Here is an 18,735-nt window from a genome sequence, read left to right as displayed (position 1 = left end):
AACAATAACAAACTATGTGCCCAAAGAGTTGTCTTTGGCATGTCGCTTTTTTGAAATATCACCAAAAATATCAAATTTTGGAAAAACGCTCCAAAATTTAAAACAAACACGAACCTTCCAAAATAAATATATATTAGCACTCGGCGGCCCAGTCACTACCTGCCGCTGTGATTTGGGGTACCTCGTTGCTTCCCCTCCCCCAGATACCTGTACTTCACGCCTTAATGTACGATTTCCTTCAAATTTTAAATTTGTTCTTCTATACTCAAAATGCTGAAATAATACAAGTCAGGAAGAGTTTCTGTCCATTTTGAGCTGAAATAATGAGGTAAAGTGAAAGAAACTGTACTGCTTATTTTGGCCGTTTAACATGTATATAGGAGGACATAAAGTCATATTATGAATTATGACTTTATATCGAACTTATTGACTTAAAAACACAAAAAATTTGGCTGATTCCATTAGGTGCAAGTTGGGACATGTGTAAACATTACAAATATGCCAAGAAATCAAGGTTTGAAAAAAATTAACCAATTTCATATTATAAGATCGTACATTAATATGGCTTTAAAGATACACAAGGTTCTCTAATGCAATGTTTACATAACAAACCAATTTTGGTTATAAAACGCCAATATATATATTGCACCCTTACACACACAAGGCCGACTATGCTATCAAAATTAACTAATCACATATTGTATGTTAATACATAGTCAACACCTGTTTGCTATCTACTGAAGATGAAGTAATGATTAATTTTTTTACATTAATATTATTTTAGAATTTCCCGCGCATTTCCTGCATGCAAGACACGGTATGAATAGAGGTTTATTTTTATCATCAGTAATGATATGCGCTCTACTCTTACACGCACAACAGCATTAAATATGCAGCAGGCAAAACCGGTTGTATCTGGCCGAAATCTATATTTAGTGTACTGAATGCATTTTGTAAACATAGCTGATGCTGAATGCAGCTCATGGCGTAGCGCTGAAATGAATTGAAAATATTTATACCTAAAAAGGGTCAAAATACACAAAGTGCAATATACATAAGAGAAATATTATACAACTTCACTCGAAATAGTGCATGGGGAAAATGTTGCTTCAACAACTCGCCTGTCTCTAGCTGTGCAGACTATTGTTTTGTGCGCTACTGCCGCGCCGGTAACCGGTTAAAAACCTAACTTTTTGTATTGTATGTAAAGGCTGTAATAAGGACAAATGGCACCGCATACGGAGGTACCAGAACAGTTATCAACTTTAGTAAGAGAGGGTTCGAAACCCCATTTTACTAATACACAAATCGAGCATGGAACCAGAGAGCTATCGAGCACTCTGACTGGATCGCGTTTTAAATTTACGGGCATAGGAACGACAAAACAATTAGAAAAATGGAACGGAACATTTATTAATCGATTAAGAAGGAAATGGGGCTGGATTGTGACCCTTTCGACATTTATGCTATTTGTCGTGACCTATGGATTCATCGGGTGCTATGGAATCATTTTTGTGTCTCTTCAAGAAGAATTCAACCGAGGTGCCACCGAAACAGGTACTGTTGTAGTCATTTTTTTCTCTTATAAACATTTATGACAATTAGAAATTGTAATTCATGAAACAATAGATCTAAATAATATTAATAGCTATTTGAAATATTATTCACTACATCTTTATTTTTTATTGTTATGCAATAATAAGGTTTACTGTCAGAATTAGTTTTATAAGTTTTTTTCAATATAATGATCTATCTTACATGTTATTATCATATATATTTATGACCTTATCTAATGCATTCTACCACTTATTATGTAACTTACCAAATGAAACAATGGAATGGTATTTAACAATGGGACAATAGGATAATTTAAGTGGCATTGCCCACCTGTACCCGATACACCTGCAAAATTTGAGAAATGTTTAAAGGCTTATTCAGTGATAAATTCATAAAATCATCAAAATTCAGGGTTTTGCACCGTTGTTAGTAGCATTAAATGAGCTAACAAAGCCTGCTACTTGTACGAAGCCGAAAACCATGCATGCATTAAAGACAAAATAGGATATTTTACCATGTTTACGTTTACATGAAACTTTAATATATCTATACTTATCTATACTTAAATTAGCTACATGTATTTGAATGTAGATGTAACTTTGTTAATACTGCCGTTTTCTTTGTTTTTTGCTAAAGTTTTAATTGAAAAAAATACCCAATGACAATTTCAATGACAATGTCTTTTTAGCAATTATTTATACAGTCTTTCAATTCTTTTATACACTTTTGCTGGGATCACTGAATGGGCCTTTAAGTTCCATTGGGATTTTTGATATTTCTTTTTTTACTAATTAGATCAGGTCATAATTATTGTGTTATTTGTTGTGCTTAATCATCGTTGTATTTCTTCCTTCCCAGAAAGAAAAACAGAATTGAGTGGAACAAACGTTGTAGCTGAAACACAGACCGACGTATACAATGACCAATTCAATCTGCGTAGCAGCGTTTGACAATACTGTACATAGTAATATCTAAAGGTTCTTGTGTGGCATTATAATTTGTGTGTTGTGTGCAATGTCCCCTCTACTATATATGGATTTATTATTTGGGCAATTTGAGCAATTTTTAAGAGTACTATAGTATTTGGCAGAGTGACTAAATTTAAAGCATGTTTAAAGGGGCATTTCGTGATCCACAGCCTCATCCCCCCACTTTCTCAAAAAAAGTTGAGATTTTTATATCACTGGAAACCTCTGGCTACATAATGTATATGTACAAAATATTTCTTGCAGATTAATTCGTTTTGCAAAGATATCGTGAAATTTGAATTTCGTTCTGGTGCACCAGAACGAAATTACAACGCAATGTCTATGGAGCAGTATAATACACATAATCATGCATAACTCGCAAACACAAAATCGGAATCAACTGAAATTTTGGGAATAGGTTTTTTCGTGAATATGTACTGAAAATGTCATAAAAAGAGGATGCTAGGATCACGAAATACTCCTTTAAGACAACACAATTGCGTAAACACGAGTACACTAAAATTATTCTACTTGTGTTAATTTTGATGGCTATTTGACTTGGCATTATACACTACTAGATACAAGTTACAACTCGTCTGATATCTCTCGTGTCCATGAAATTACTACAATAGCAATTTAGGCGGCAACGCCGGCAATATATTCCATATAACAATTACATTTCCCTTCATATATATTATGAGCTGAATCCCCGGGCTGAATCTCACTGGTTTGTACCGGATCAGCTGTTCGTCAGCTGGTTCGTTCATATTATAATGAGCACGACCTGCCATAATTTAATTGTGGTGCGTACGCACTGTGCATGTGTGGTGACACCAGTGTAATGCATAATTTTAATTGTCAAGTGACGCTATATAATTACACATGTACATGTAGTATACATACAGTGTTAAGTCGCTGTGTGCTGCTAGCGTAGCTGTGTACCAAATTGTTAAAATATATGATTTAAAAAAATGTAACAAGAAATAATAAAAAACACAATATAAAAAGAACAGAGAACAAGAAGTGCTTAGTGCAACAACTCTGGTAGCAATGTGCGCTTACCGGCTTAAGCGTGTACAACAATCTCGTTAGATTTTAGCATAGCATTTCCAGCGAGTTCAACAGAAAAATGGGAATCGATCGATCCGTGAACAATTATTAATATCATAGAATAGAATTTCAATTTATTTGTAATTGAAAGTAAATTTGATATCGTTAGAAATGTTCGAATTAAGTTGTTTATTAAACTAATGCTGTGTTAGAAATTTTCTTTAAATCGCCCTTTTTAACTAATATAAAAAATAAGTTCGCCTTTTTAACTAATACAATTTAATGACAATTTTCAAAGTTAACATCCCCTTAGTATATAAACCTTGTCTCGATAATATGACATTATACCCTTGTGCGATTGTAGTGATGATTGTATTGTACTTCCAAAAATATTCAATTTTACTTATTATTATTTTGTTTGTTTTTGTTTTTCTCTATATCTACTGTGCTTACGCAGGATGGGTTGGTTCGCTAGCAATCGCAGTGGCGCACTTTGCCGGTCCGTTTACAAACTATCTAGTTCTCAAACTTAAATCGGCTCGGCGTGTCGTCTTCATCGGGGTGGTGTTTTGTTTTTGTGGCCTTATCTTTTCATCAATCGCGCCAAGTATTTACTACTTGTTTGGCACCATAGGTAAATATGACATAATAATTATATTAATATTAGTAAACATGGTGTTTTAAAAGTTAAATGTCTATAGCATTTAAACACTTTAATGTTTAAAAAAATTTGAAATGTGTTTAGGATCACATTAAGATAAACATTGAAGTGTTTGCTAGACATTTAGCTCTCAAAATACCAATGTGGTGTCCTCGATTTCTAAACACTGTTTTTGCAGTGTAATACTTATATTAAAACGGAGACATGAAGGACTATAAGGTCCATACTGTATTGTATATCGAAACACAAATTACATAATACATATATCTGTACCTAATGCAGTTCGATTTGTAGAGACCTTATTAAAATATCTCGAGGTTTCGCTGACTTAGTGCACAATAGTATCCATTGGATATTGGTTCAAGCCATCATACACCTTTTCCGAATTATGATATGCCATATGCTATGTGTTGTGATCATTTCGATTGGTGGTTCGTGACAAAGAAAGTGTGAACCAGTTTACCTGGCAACGGTCACATTCTAACGTGCACTATGTCGGCGAATTCGTCGTATAAGTGATAATTTGTCAGTATTAACTACCATAGCAATAGGTAAATACGATTTTTGAATATATCACACTTCACTTGTACGTTCACGCGGTACCTCTGCATTGAATGATAGTTGTCAAAGATCATGCTGATCACCCGCACCTGTTAAGGGGTCGATCTTTTGTGCGTAATTATAGAGGGCCAGGGATTCACTCTATCATTAAAAATTATTTGAAGAAGTCAAATAGCCCTAGGAATAAAAACTGTAGTGTAATTCACGCCAGATACAATTTCTTTATACGACAAAAATTAATTTTTGTAATCGATCAAAAAACAAACGTTTTATATCAATTTTAAATTTAGCCTGAATCCGTAAATATGGTACCTCTCGCCCTTTTTTTAGGTCAAGGCTATTTTTACCATTATGCAGCCAACCATTGTTGAAGATATTTCACATACATGTACAAAACATTCTAGAGAAAGAATGAGGACATATAGTGTTGAAATATCTTTTGTTGATAATGTCATGAAGTCGTAAATTTTAAGGTCAAATTCCTAAAACCAAAACAAAACATTGCGACGCAGATAATTCCCGACTTACGCAATTTCATCATCACATCAGTGTCTTTATTATTTGTTTGAAATCTTTCCCAAACGTTCGTGCTATTTATGCATAAAACGGCTAATCTATCTTTACAAAACGCGTCTTTTTTAGTAAACAAAAGGCTAAAGATGGCATTATGAGATTTATCTTTTATCATTACACTCATCCGCTCAACTGCCACGGTGGCCGAGTGGTAAAGCGCTAGACGCGTAATCGAAGGAAGTTTAGAATCACTGGTTCGAGTCCCAACGAAGACTGTGGAAACTTTTTTTTCTTCAAAATTCATGATCGCATTCCGAAATGAGTCACTTGTCGGTAAATCATGTATCCTTAAATTAATAGAGAGCTTGCGAAATGACGTTACGTTAACTTTAACTTTAACGTCTAGAGGATTTATAGAGGATTATGTATTCAAAACCAATTTGGTTTTGAATACATAATCCTCTATAATCCTCTAGACGTTAAAGCAGTTAACGTAACGTCATTTCGCAAGCTCTCTAATATCTTTGAAAAAACCAACGGTATTGTATTCGATCTATGCACAGGTGATGAGTGCAACCTGCTTGTAGTGCAGAGGGTACCTCAGATTCGCCAATTATTCTCTTCTTGAATTTTGGAATAACCAAAACTGTACTTGCAAACGTATTATGTATTGTCTGTCATACAAACATGTACTTTGTATTCTTGAACACAGGTGTTGCATTTGGGCTGGGCTTAAATATGGTAAGCCAAGCAGCACTAGTACTCATCGTGCAATACTTTCCCGCTAAAAACAGCACCCGAAGTGTATCCGTTGCCTGCACTGGACTAACAATAGGTATATAGGATTCATTGCTTTAATCGTCTATTGTCGTGTTCACACAGTCGGATATAAGTGAGTTATTACCGGTAATAAGCGACTTATAACCGGTATTAGTGACTTATTACCGGTATTAAGTGACTTTAATCCGACTGTGTAAACACGACTTATGTTATCCTCTTTTCAAATGTTTTGAGGTGAGGCGTCTTACAGTTAAAGCCATATTATTTTTGCAACATTTGCTGAGGAGGACGCCCTCAATATTTCTCAAAATTCTGTTTTACACGATTGTTATGTACTTTAGTAAGCTAAAATACCCTGCGAAAATCAAAATCCGAGATTTTGAATAAACCGTAGGAACCGTCGTTTTATTATTACGATGGAAATATTAGTCGAACGCAGACATGATGTTTATAACACAGTACGTAAATAGCGTGTGGGCAGTCATAGCATATCAAAAGAACAGTCACGACTCGAGTTTGAATGAGTGGCTCGCGCTGGCGATTGAATAGCGATTGTCTTTGTATTGCCTCATCTCTTTGGGCCGATATTAAAAGAGGACATATCGGACAGTGAAAACTAACATATTATACAAAAAAAAAACCAATTCTATTTCTTGTTATAATATGGCTTTAAATTGCTAGGACGTTATACCATTCTTATTCAAATGTCGAGAGAGTTCACTGCCTTAAACGTCACTGGATAGTGTTGTTAATAAATGCGTTATTGTGCTTATTGTTGAGGGGAGCCATCGATATATAGAAACGCAGTTGCGTTCTACTCCATCCGATCCATATCGTTTCAATAGAAATCACCGACTTTCTTAAATCACCTATAAGAAATGGTAAAAACAATTTGAAGTCAAAATCAACTAAGAAATGGTTTGTAGTCTCCAGATAATGACCATCAAGGATTTGAACCTGGGACCTTCAGATCACCGGACCGATGCTTTATAAACCGGGGTAATGAGTCAGATGGAGAAGACTAGTGATGTTATTATCTGGCTCTATGCCTTCGATCAATAGATCAATACCCGTCCTATAGAATCTGGAATGCTAAAGTTGATAACATCACTGTTCTTCTCCGTCTGACTCCTTAGCTCAGTTGATACAGCATCGGACTGGTGATCTGAAGGTCCAGGTTTAGTGATTTTTTTTTCATCGGATGCCATTTATGTATGTGGCATTGAAAACTGTTATCTTGACTTTGCCCTGTTTTTATCTACGCAGGTATGCTTGTACTAAGTCCGGTAATAAATTACGCCATGGAAACTATCGGTTGGCGAGCTACGCTGCGATGGTGTGGAGGCGTCATCTTGGTGATTGGTTCACTGTGTAGTATACCTATGTTACCCGTGGGACAAAAGACTAAAAATATGCAAAGACATCTATTAAAGAGCAATTTTGCAAGACTAAAAGAAGACGCTAACTTTTCAAAACAAGCATCAGATATGGAGAATACATTGAAAACTGATAAGTGTGAACAACACGAAGAGGACAAGTTAGTCGAAAATGTCAGAAACAATTTCGATTCTGTATCCGTGACTAAAACGCAAAAATCAGTACTATGGCGAGGAAAACTATGGGTGCTATGTGGAGGTATGTTCTGCACCGCAGTTGCTCAGACCTTTTATAATATCAATTATGTAAGTACATTTTACTCAATGTTTTAAATCAAATTATTATATTACTGAATAATTGTTGTGAGTGCTGAGGAATGAAATCAAAACTCGACCGGCGGTTAAACCGCGTCCCATTGTTTAGAGCAATAGAAACCGGTTCCAACCGGACGGAACCGCCCGGAGTTTTGATTTCATCCATTACTGATTGTGTTTATGGCTTTGTGCATGGCTTGGTTTCCTATGCTTCATTAATAATGTAATTATATTATTTTGTTTACAGTAAGCTGGTAACGCGCGAAGAAACACTGGAATTGCTGACACTAAATTATGTCTTTTCCACCAGTTGCTCATACAAGTGACCCAGTCGATAGGCGCATTCATCTCTGTTCTTTATTGCTATTATCATTTTTCACTCAATCTACAGGTCAGCCATCTTAAAGAGCAGGGTATTTCTGCCAATCAGGGTGCCGTCATGATGACGCTATATGCAACAGGTCAAATCGCGAGCGAAATCTTGCTGAGTATAATCGCAGAGAAGCTTCCATTTCAATGTATCTACATTATAGCCATCTCTAGTCTTTTGGGTGGCATTGCAACGATTCCAATAATATTTTCGTCATCAGCATTCTTACTAAAGACACTATCAACAGGTAGGTTGCCATGGTTACTATGGAACCAGTCAGTAATTCCCGGCGTCCGTCAGATGAAGGAAAATTCGGCGGTTTTAGCTACACATCTTTTTAGAAAAGGCAAAAGATGATTCTTTTAGAAGGTTTTATATTTCAGGGTATGCGGTATTTAGGTGTAGAGTTCCAAAAACTGATCACTTGTCCAGAGCAGGACCGCGACACTCCGGAGGACAGCAGAGGACAGAAAAATGTGACTCTCCTGCTAGTCTCCTACACAACCAGTTAATTATGTTTTTGTTCATACCGCATACAGTCTGGCCCGCGCCCGAGACTAGCAGGAGAGTCACATTTTCTGTCCTCACATCGGTATAGGCCGTCTGCACGTTAATTGTACGGAGTGTCGCTTCTCTACCTTTATTTTCTCTGTCCAGAGACGTGTCCGGTTCTGGCTTCATCAGTTGTTGGAATCACCTAATACAATGGGCATACTCAACATATAAGTGATATCTCTTCTTTAATAGGTCTTTACGGGATAAAAGTTATAACAATGGGCCTTCTCAAGTTCTTGGTTTTAGTGTACGTTTTGGTTTTTGGTCACGTGGTTTCCTATTATTGTGGCTTAGATCTCGCTATAAAGTGTTGCTGTCAAAACCTTTACTATAGTCTGTCCACATAGAAGTACAAAGTAAATAGACCTCGGAAACGGGAGGTATGAGAATAATTATTTCAGTGCAATGCTTCTTTGGCGCGCCAACTGCTGCGCGATTTGTGCACCTCACTCTTTACGCGTTCCGTCGCGCTCGCGTGTGACGCAGAGCATCGACCCCCGATGCCACAGATTTGATTTGTACTTCTAAGTAGACAGACTGTATAGCTGCGTGATAAACCGAAACATTTTAGTTTCCAGGGTTAGTTTCTTATGTAATTGTTTGAACGGTTTCAAGGCCACTGATCATAGTAGACAACAAATGTACTCAAATTTTGTATTCTAAATATTCACGGACAGGAGTTGCATTTTGCTAGTATGACAGTAGGCATTATTGTCCTGTAAATAATATAAAGCATTGAAATATTCCTGCTCTATTACATACCTACAGCGTTCTCCCGTACTGATTCCCGCACTAATTTCTTTTTGAGTTTCTGAGCAACATGCGCTAGGAAGCGACAGCAACGAGTGCGGAGGCTTCCATAGTAAAGACTTGCTTGTGATGTGGGTCCAATTTAGGGGAGCCCCGCAGGGCTAGTAATTATATTAAGACCAAAACCAAGAACTTGAAAATGCCCAATGTATTTTGCATTTTGCATGATTTTGTATATGTTTCTGATTCAACAACAGGTCCGAATAGGGTGCTTGCATTGAAGTGATTGCATTGAGTTACTCTGCATAATATGGAAAAGGGAATAGACCAAACCTGTGTTGAGTGGTTATATATGCAATTTTATCAAATTTTTAACACAATGTTTTCCCTTTCCTCCTTTTTTAATCCTGGCTTTCTTATGTAGTTCTCGGATTTCTGCGTGGACCTCGGACTGTCCTTATAATTCCTGTAACAGTGGAGATGTTTGGGGTTCATCATGTGCAGCAAACAACCGCAGTGGTTATGTTCGCCCATGGTCTAGGGTTTATCGTCGGTGCCTTTGCAATGGGTAGGTGTAAGAAGGATTAGCAATAAAACAAAACATGGTTCAAGTTCAATCCGAGTTACAAGTATAAGTTTTATATGCTTTAAAATTACTACACTATAATTATTAATATCAATTTGCTTGTGTGAGGGTGCTTGGCTATTTGTAAGGAAATACTTAAATTTTGTTCTAGCTGCTTGCTTTGGGAATACCTGTTATCAAAATACTGGAGATAATTGATTCGCCGGGACCACAACTATATTGGTGTGTTTGTCTGTTGGGTTCCCGGGTGGGGTTGGTGTAGGTATGTACATAGGTGTGCATTGCAAATGCTAAAGATTTAAAAACTGCAAGGTGTATTAAAGTACTTATACCTTCTTATGCATTTCTTTTTCATGTGCAGGGTTGACATTCGACAAAACTGGCAGCTACGCTCTCTCCATAGCACTCTGCGTTTCCTTATTAATATCAGCCTCTGTAATATATCTAACTATTCCGATCTGGAATATATACAAACGATGGAAACAAACAAATAATCAAATGAGTCAGGAAGATGAGGAAATAATCGAAGACTGTCACGTGGTTCCAATGTCTAATTTGGTTGCTCGCGTCAGAGAAATCGTTCCAATATTAGTGGGGAGTCAAGAATCGTTGGCGTTTACTGCTGATGACTGCGAATACCAACAAATACCAAACTATTTTGATCATTCAAATAGCATGACTGGTCGTCAAACACCGAACAAAAGTCAAACGGCAGATAATTTGATCGTTCACCTCACAGACCCTACAGACATTGTAATTCACCTTCCTCGGGTATTGGGTTCTGATGAGATCGCGAGTGCAATTCCTGATGAGGACATAGCATATGATGGAATAGACTACGCAGGGTCGGCTACTTTTGATGTGACAGACAGGACTTGGTGTGAAACAGATGATGAACATGCTAAAGTTGCTCCTCAAACGGACAGTGTTATGCTAGAAAATCAAAACATTGATCAATGTGATGGCGCCATGATGGATGCTGAGTTTGCAGACGACATTTGTAATTGTTCGCAGTTTGAAGAAGTTGACTTTGATAATTATGGCGATTGTGTTGACACTCCTACCTCTCTAACGGAGAACCCAATTGGTGAACATTTGTATGAATGTAGTATGGTTTCATGTGGAGATTATGTAGGTCAAAGTTTGACCCCTCATATCACTAAAAAGTCCTTTAATGAAAATAAAAACTGTGGTATGTTGGTCGTTCTTGAAAATGACCGCGAAATTCAAACGTTAGTGACATACCCGGATTCCGAGAGCTGATGAATGACCGATTCAAGCCCGGGATTCAAGTAACTATAATACGCCATATTGCTGTCAATATTCTAGACAGTGTTTGCGTAAATCATGAGAACTACCTGCCGATTGGCCAAAAAGAAGTATTAATTATCAATTGGTCCAATCAGCAATTTTGTTAGAATAATTTCACCACGCAAAAAAATTGGGTGAATTATTTGCAAAGATCCATTCTGATTGGTGATTAAAGAGAAGATACCATGCAATTGACCAATCAGAGGCAATGTTAGATCGGCAGGTAGTTCTCATGGGGTTAACATGTGGAACAAGATTGTATGATATACTATCAGGCGTGTGGTGATTTTTTGGCGTGGGTGGTGCGAAGCGTAATTTACAAAATGTGGCCCCCAGTTTGAAAAAGATGTCCCTAACCGTCCTTAATTAATGTTATTATGATTATTATTTGTTATAATATCAAAAAAGATAACGATAGTATTAGTCAAAACTTTAAAAGAATTATTAATACATCGTCTACTAAAATCTCGTCTACAAGCATATTAGAGTGTTTTTGATGAAAGCTAAATTTACCCAGGGGCCATCCATCGACAAAATTATTACATTATGGGGTTTGAGCAAATAAATTACCGATCACAAACAAGTAGTATTATAAGACCAATCTATTGTATTGGCATATTTACGGTTCCTTCGTATTAATGTAGCTTTCATTAAAAACACTCTATGCTTGTAGACGAGGTTTTACGGTATATCATAATTGAAAACCAATTTCCCACCATGCTCCAGTACTTTCGTACTCTCGAAAGAGAGAACAATGCGTATTAACTAATGATCTGAATGTCGTTCGACTAAAGAGTGAAAATGCCAATTTTTGAAAAATATTTTGAAGTACTAGTAACATTATAGCTTCAATTCCATTTTGAAACGTGTGATTTTAGTAGAAATTGTGTTAGTTTTTAAGAGTAAAGGTGATTGTATTTTCATGTTGCAAGTGTAAAAGCTGTTCGAGGTGGAGTTCACCTCACATAGAGAAGATTAACTACTCTTTTACTTTAAAGGAAGTCTCCAGCAACCACAACATTTTGCCGGATGAACTACCATAGCAATAGATGAATACAACTTTGAATAGATCGCCCTGCACTACATCATTCACGCGGTACCTATGCATTGAACCATAGATGTCAAAGAAATACTGATCACTCGCACCTGTACTTTGAAAAGAGCTGTATTGTATTCAATCTATAATTGCAGAAAGAGACAGGTGATGCATGCAACCTGCTTGTAGTGCAGGGCGATATATTCAAAAATTGTATTCATCTATTGCTATGGTAGTTAATCCGATTATTACGTTACTTCTACGGCAAATACAACGATGAGCAAAAAATACGTTGTTGAAAAAATTAATTATTAAAACATTCAATAATTCAATTCATAAATATCTTCACGTCCAAAGAGTTAATGTTAAGATGTTCATAATTTGTTTATTTTTAAAACTAAACGAGATTTAGTGTGTCAGTAATAGTGTGTGTATAAGACATGAGTGTTAAAATTCAAATGGTAAATTAAATACCGAATTATGGCAACATCTGTGTTCTGATGATGGTTATTTAAGAGAAAATAAAGAGAATAATAAAATGAAAAGCGAAAGTGAGTAGTGTATTTTATTTGTACAGAGAATAAAAGTATTGTTTTGAGACCCAGTCTTTTCTGTTATCGCCTGATATCTGGGTTATAGCATTAGTTTAAGGGCTGGGGTATGAACGTTTGGACAGTATTTATTTTGGGACATTAGCAGAGGATGATTTAAGGAAGCCCCATCATGCACTGCAAAAGTGTAATCAATAGAGTTTCAACTGCCACTTTACTTTTCAAATCCCATTGAACTCTGTGCAAAAGATGTTGTTTTAGAATTGTGCGTGTGTCATTATTACTTGGTCGATTTCAGAACAAAAGAGATGTGTGTTTAAAGGATAATTCACACCTCCTGTAGATAACATAAAATGTGAAATCGACCAGCATCTTCACAGCGTTTTTTATGTAAATATAACTCTACAAATTCAAATTAAACCATGCACGTGCAGTACGTCTATATGCAGTGGGCGAGTAGTGGTGTCATGTTCGCTCACACAGCTATTCTAACCGCAAGTATAACATAGTGGAATGTTGGGAAGTGCTTAAATCATCCTCTGGGACATTAGAGCACATCAGACATATCGAATTGCATTCTGAATACGAAGAATGCCATTCTGATATCAAATAATTTTGATTTTTTGAAATTCGCAATTTAATACACATGAAGTACTTGAAGTAAACTTTATAAATCTGATGATTTATACTTAAAGTGTATGTAGGTGGGATGAAAAGCCGACGATCAATTGAAAATTTTGACCTTTCGTATTGAAGATATGGATTTTTTCCCCCAAAACACCAAAAAAAATTAGGTCTTTTGGGGAAAAAAATCCATATCTTCAATATGAAAGGTCAAAATTTTCAATTGACTGTCGGCTTTTCCTCCCTGCTACATACACTTTAAGAATATATCATTAGATTCATATAATTTACTTCGAGGACTGTTATATATCAAAATTTGAAAAATATCAAATTTTTATAATTTGTCATAAAATTTGTATTATATTGTGATTTTCAAAAATGAAAATTATTTGATATCAGAAAGACATGCTTCGTATTCAGAATGCAATTCGATAGGTCTGAGGTGCTCTAATGTCCCACAAAAAATACTGTCGAAACCACTGTGGTCGAAACGCAATAAACGCTCATTTTAGATCCCTTAAGGACGCAAAAATAATGCTACCAATCGGTATCTTCCAGAGATACGACTAGGTCTCAGAAAAATAGTTCTATTCTCATGTTTGGATGTAATATACGTCGACTCTCTATGGCCATTTTGATCAAGTTCAAAAAAGTTTATTCGGCTTAATAGCGAAAAACCTAACATCTGTGTATTGATATAGAATGGCGTGCAGGCAATTGGGCGCAGGACTTACGCTTGCGTAATGCTGGTTTCAGAAAGGCTAATTACAGCAAGGCTTCGCACTCAAATAGGAACAGCTACCATTATGCAGGTGTATGCACCTACAACGTCATACCCAGACGAAGATATTGAAGACTTTTATGACCAACTGCAATTGGAAATAAATAAAACACCTTCCCAAGACATCCTTATCATCATGGGTGATTTCAACGCGAAAGTTGGTATCGACTGGGAACCATGGAATGGCGTTATTGGGAAGTTTGGTATTGGAGAAGCAAACGACAGAGGTGAAAAGCTGCTAAGCTTTTGTTCATCGAATAGCCTGTGTATCACAAACACTCTCTTCAAAGAATCCAAACCAAGTCGCCAGTGGACCTGGGAATCCCCAGATGGTTCCACAAGGAACAAGATCGATTTGATCCTAATACGACAAAAATGGAAAACGAGCGTGACTTCCTCGCGCAGCTTTCCCAGCGCAGACATCGGATCTGACCACCAACTTGTTTTAGCCAACATTAAACTGAAACTTAGATCCAGAGGGAAACAATGCAAGATCAAGAAATTTGATGTAAGCAAACTGTACCTACAGCAGACTTACAGTGACTACCAAGTAACAATTGGCGGAAAATTTAACCCACTAATTGAACTACCCGACACAGACATAGAGACGGAAGAGCTATGGCAGAATATTAAGTCAGGCTTTAATGAAACAGCTGACAAGGTCCTAGGAGCAAAGAAACCTCAGAGACAAAAACCTTGGTTAACTGCCGAAGTTCTTAAGCTGACGGAAGAAAGAAGTAAGGTAAAGCAGGAAAGATTCAAAGACAACTTAAAAAAGCCAAGGTACAACTTTCTCAACAGAGAAATAAAACGGAAGTGTAAAGAGTGCAAAGAAGTATGGCTTCAAAATCTGTGCAAAGATGTGGAGCATGCAAATTATTTTGCTCGATCATCCAATCTAGAATCCAGAAGAAAACTGAAGAGATCCTCTCAGAATCTCAGGCAGGATTTAGAGCAGGCAGGAGTACAGTGGACCAATTGTTTTCCCTACGACAACTGGCTGAAAAATGCACGGAGATAGGGAAACCACTATACTGCTGCTACATCGACTATCAAAAAGCTTTTGATACTGTTTGGCAAGAAGGTCTTTGGAAGGCTATGGACCACCTAGGCTACTCTAGAAAAATGGTTAGACTTCTCCAAGCCTTATAACACCTCTAAAAGTGCAGTAAGAGTGAATGAAGAGCTGACAAACTGGTTCACCACTCAAACAGAAGTCAGACAGGGATGTATTCTCTCCCCCAGCTGTTTAACATCTTGCTGGAACTGGTCCTACGCCTAGCTATTGACGATGTCAGCATTGGAATTACAATTCAAGGACAGCTCATCAACAACCTGAGATTTGCCGATGATATTGTTTTACTGGCCGACTCTGAAATTAACCTCCAAACTCTAGTCGACAAAGTACACAATGAAAGCATGAAGTTTGGTCTGACCATAAACATCGCTAAAACCGAAGTCCAGGTGATTGGTAGAGAAACAGCAAAAGCCACCATATCCATTGGAAATTCCATCCTTGAGCAGGTGGAATCATTCATCTATCTAGGTGGAGTGATCACTGAAAAGGCAAGCAGCGAGAAGGACATCAAAAGGAGAATTGGCTTGGCCATGGGCATCATGCAAAAACTCAACCCCATCTGGAAATCCAAAGAAATATCCACCATAACAAAATTGGAATTGTACAAAGTACTGGTGCTTTCTATAGCAACCTATGCCTCTGAAGCCTGGACAATCAAAAAACGTGATGAGCAGCGACTTCTGGTATTTGAAATGGCTTGTCTCAGAAAAATCCTGGGTGTTACTAGAAGGGACAGGATTAGGAACACCTCAATCAGAGACACCCTTGATTACCAGTGCACTGTAATGAACAAGATCCGTGCAAAACAGCTGTCCTACTATGGCCATGTGAAAAGAATGCCTCCATCCAGATATCCAAAAATCGTATTAGAAGGAAGAATCCCAGGAAACGACCTAAAGGAAGACCCCAATGCGCTGGATGGACAACATCAAAGCAAACTGCAGTGCAGTGGGAATCCAATCCGTAGTAGAAGCCGGTCGGATGGCAAACAACAGAGCTGAGTGGCGAAGCATAGTGGCTAGGCAGCTATCTCCAGGACCTACCTGTGTCATGGGAGGAAAGCTTTAAGTGAAAGTAAGTGAATGCTGGTTTCACTTTCTGCCGCTTGCCGCTGAGTGGCGTGACGCCTCATCATGCCGCTTGCACTACTTGTCTGCAAGTGGAGCGGCACACCGCTGAGCGGCAGCGGCATGACTCTGAAAGCCACTGTTGCCGCCCAGCACCGCTCCAAAATCGTATTTTGTTGTCATATGTCAGAGCGGCACCGCTCCAAGTTGACACTGATAGAAACTGCCTGCTACAAGTTTTAAGGGTACAGACAAAGATATCGACAATGACGTCAGTTAAGAGCTTAGGCAGTATAATAGGAAACCACGTGACCAAAAAACCAAAACCCATACTGAAACTCGTAACTTGAAACGACCGACTTTGTCGAGTCTCCAGTTTAGGCGAGTCATTAGAATCTCGACAGTCAGCGTGCGGATGCTTTAAAATCTAAGGAGGGCATGTTTTGTTGTAATTTTACGGGACATTTGGGCGAGCAATACCCGAAAAAAATGATGTTACATTTTGCTATATGTGGCGCCAGATGCACAGGACAATTCAGTTTATTTTTCTTTTATTAAAATATTCAGGGGGCACATCCTCCATGGAAAATATTTAGGGAAATGCGTCCCGCCTCCGCCGCCTATGTCTACATGTTTAGTTTGGGTGTGCTAATTATTCATATTTGCCGGGTCTCAAGCTATATTTCGATCATCTGATTTTTATGACCCAAGGTTATTCTATAGGATAAATTAGGTCATCAATATGACTTAGTTACGTCGAACTAATATGAAGGATTAAGATTGAGCTATGTTTCATGTGGCAACACAAGATAATATTTCTTTAATTCCAAAATATTAGTTCTGTATTATTCTGGAATCTATCTAATAATACCAACCTAATTAGATTTAAGCCAATATTAGCGGGCTCTAAACAAAATGAAAGAAATTACCAACGCCCGAATCACGTATTAAGTTCATTATGATATACCTCATAGCATAAAACATGCATATAATTATGTAAATTATGCTTAAAGGTTTCTTCAGTGATTTTGGTCATTCAGTAAATCGTAAAAATCATTTTTTTTTTTTTTTTGCAACTTTGTTAGTAGCATAGATGTGCTAACATAGCCAGTTATAATACAGACTTGACATTTAATATGGAATATTTTTTTTCGCAAAATTCCAAGACTGGTCTGGTAGGGGTCTGCATAAACCGCACGGGCTAAATACTAACTGGGGTGTGTCCGGAGATGGTTTAAAATAATTGTTTGACCGAAAATGTACTTTCCATTAGTGTAAATTATGGCGCTCATAATGTAATGAAATAGCCTAAAATGGCGGATTTAAGGAGACTGAATTTGATTTTTGTGGGGGTAAAATTTCTGAATTTGAGCAACAATATTATGATATTATCAAATTTATTGAGGTTTGAGGCGATATTTACTGAACCTAAATACCAATAAGTGTTCGTCAGAACTGAAATGCACTTGTAATCTACCAGTTTTGAAAGTGGGAGGAGCTTTAAAAATATGGCTCTTAAAAGTGGTAGGGCCAAATGTTATAAACGTATTTTACACAAAGAAACAAGCGTGAGTTCATTGGACAACACGGAAACCGCGCAGTTGTTTTGTACCGTAAGTTTATAACATTTGGACCCCAGTGGGGCCATTGAAACTTTCTGAGTAGGTACCACTTTTAAGAGCCCTATTTTAAGCTCCTCCCATGTTAAAGAAATTGGTACATTGCAAGTGTATTTCAGCTGTGATTATGCCAATTGCTGGCGAAGTCTAAGAAATATCACCTCAAACACTTATAAATTTGATAAGAACTGAAAAATGTTGTCCGAAATTGTGTCCCTCACAAAGCTCAAATTCAGCCTTCCTAAATCTGCATTATATAAGCACCATTATGTAAATTATGGAAAGCACATTCTCTATCAAACAATTATTTTACACCATCTCCCGACACACCCTAATTAATATTTTGCCAGTGCGGTTTATGCAGACTCCGTCCAGACCAGTCTTAGAACTTTGTGAAAAAATATTCCATATTCAGTCTGTAGTTAAATTAAACCAAAGCTATGTATTATAAAGACAAAATGAGAGAATTAAAATGAAATTGCAATATTGCTACTTAACTAAGAGAAATTAGCTGCAAGTATTTGAATGGGGGCTTCAACATTATCAATACTGCTGTTTTCCTCGTTTTGGATTTCAAAAATCCATAATGACAATTTTAATGCCTTTTCTTTTTCTTTCTTTTTTTA

The 18,735-nt window shown here is 37.1% G+C and overlaps 2 protein-coding genes across 6 annotated transcripts; both read left to right on the top strand.

The window, feature by feature from the left end:
* The first annotated feature begins 934 nt into the window (after positions 1-934).
* LOC140155506 (monocarboxylate transporter 12-like) lies at positions 935-12,932 on the top strand. Of its 5 annotated transcripts, XM_072178373.1 has the most exons (8): positions 1,425-1,557; positions 2,416-2,521; positions 4,033-4,209; positions 6,023-6,145; positions 7,357-7,772; positions 8,173-8,398; positions 9,881-10,024; positions 10,404-12,932. In XM_072178373.1, the coding sequence occupies exons 2-8, from the start codon at positions 2,476-2,478 to the stop codon at positions 11,303-11,305; spliced, it is 2,034 nt and encodes a 677-aa protein (XP_072034474.1). In that variant the 5' UTR covers positions 1,425-1,557; positions 2,416-2,475; the 3' UTR covers positions 11,306-12,932. The 5 variants fall into 5 exon arrangements, with proteins under 5 accessions (XP_072034472.1, XP_072034473.1, XP_072034474.1 ...); XM_072178371.1 differs by lacking the exon at positions 2,416-2,521 and having other exon boundaries at positions 935-1,557; XM_072178375.1 differs by lacking the exon at positions 1,425-1,557 and having other exon boundaries at positions 1,739-2,514.
* Positions 12,933-14,307: 1,375 nt separating this feature from the next.
* Positions 14,308-15,366, top strand: LOC140154567 (uncharacterized). The gene has a single exon (XM_072177134.1). The coding sequence runs from the start codon at positions 14,308-14,310 to the stop codon at positions 15,364-15,366; it is 1,059 nt and encodes a 352-aa protein (XP_072033235.1).
* The last annotated feature ends 3,369 nt before the right edge of the window (positions 15,367-18,735 follow it).

This window comes from Amphiura filiformis, chromosome 6 (genome assembly GCF_039555335.1).
Source record: "Amphiura filiformis chromosome 6, Afil_fr2py, whole genome shotgun sequence".
Taxonomy (NCBI): domain Eukaryota; kingdom Metazoa; phylum Echinodermata; class Ophiuroidea; order Amphilepidida; family Amphiuridae; genus Amphiura; species Amphiura filiformis.
This window is presented reverse-complemented; position numbering and strand designations above follow the sequence as displayed.

Excerpts from the sequence above, each read along its gene's own strand:
- LOC140155506 (XM_072178371.1), top strand. The coding sequence starts at position 1,227 with ATGGCACCGCATACGGAGGTACCAGAACAGTTATCAACTTTAGTAAGA. Across the intron at positions 1,558-4,032 it reads CCGAGGTGCCACCGAAACAG|GATGGGTTGGTTCGCTAGCA; the intron begins GTACTGTTGTAG and ends GTGCTTACGCAG. Across the intron at positions 6,146-7,356 it reads CTGCACTGGACTAACAATAG|GTATGCTTGTACTAAGTCCG; the intron begins GTATATAGGATT and ends TTATCTACGCAG.
- LOC140154567 (XM_072177134.1), top strand. The coding sequence starts at position 14,308 with ATGCTGGTTTCAGAAAGGCTAATTACAGCAAGGCTTCGCACTCAAATA.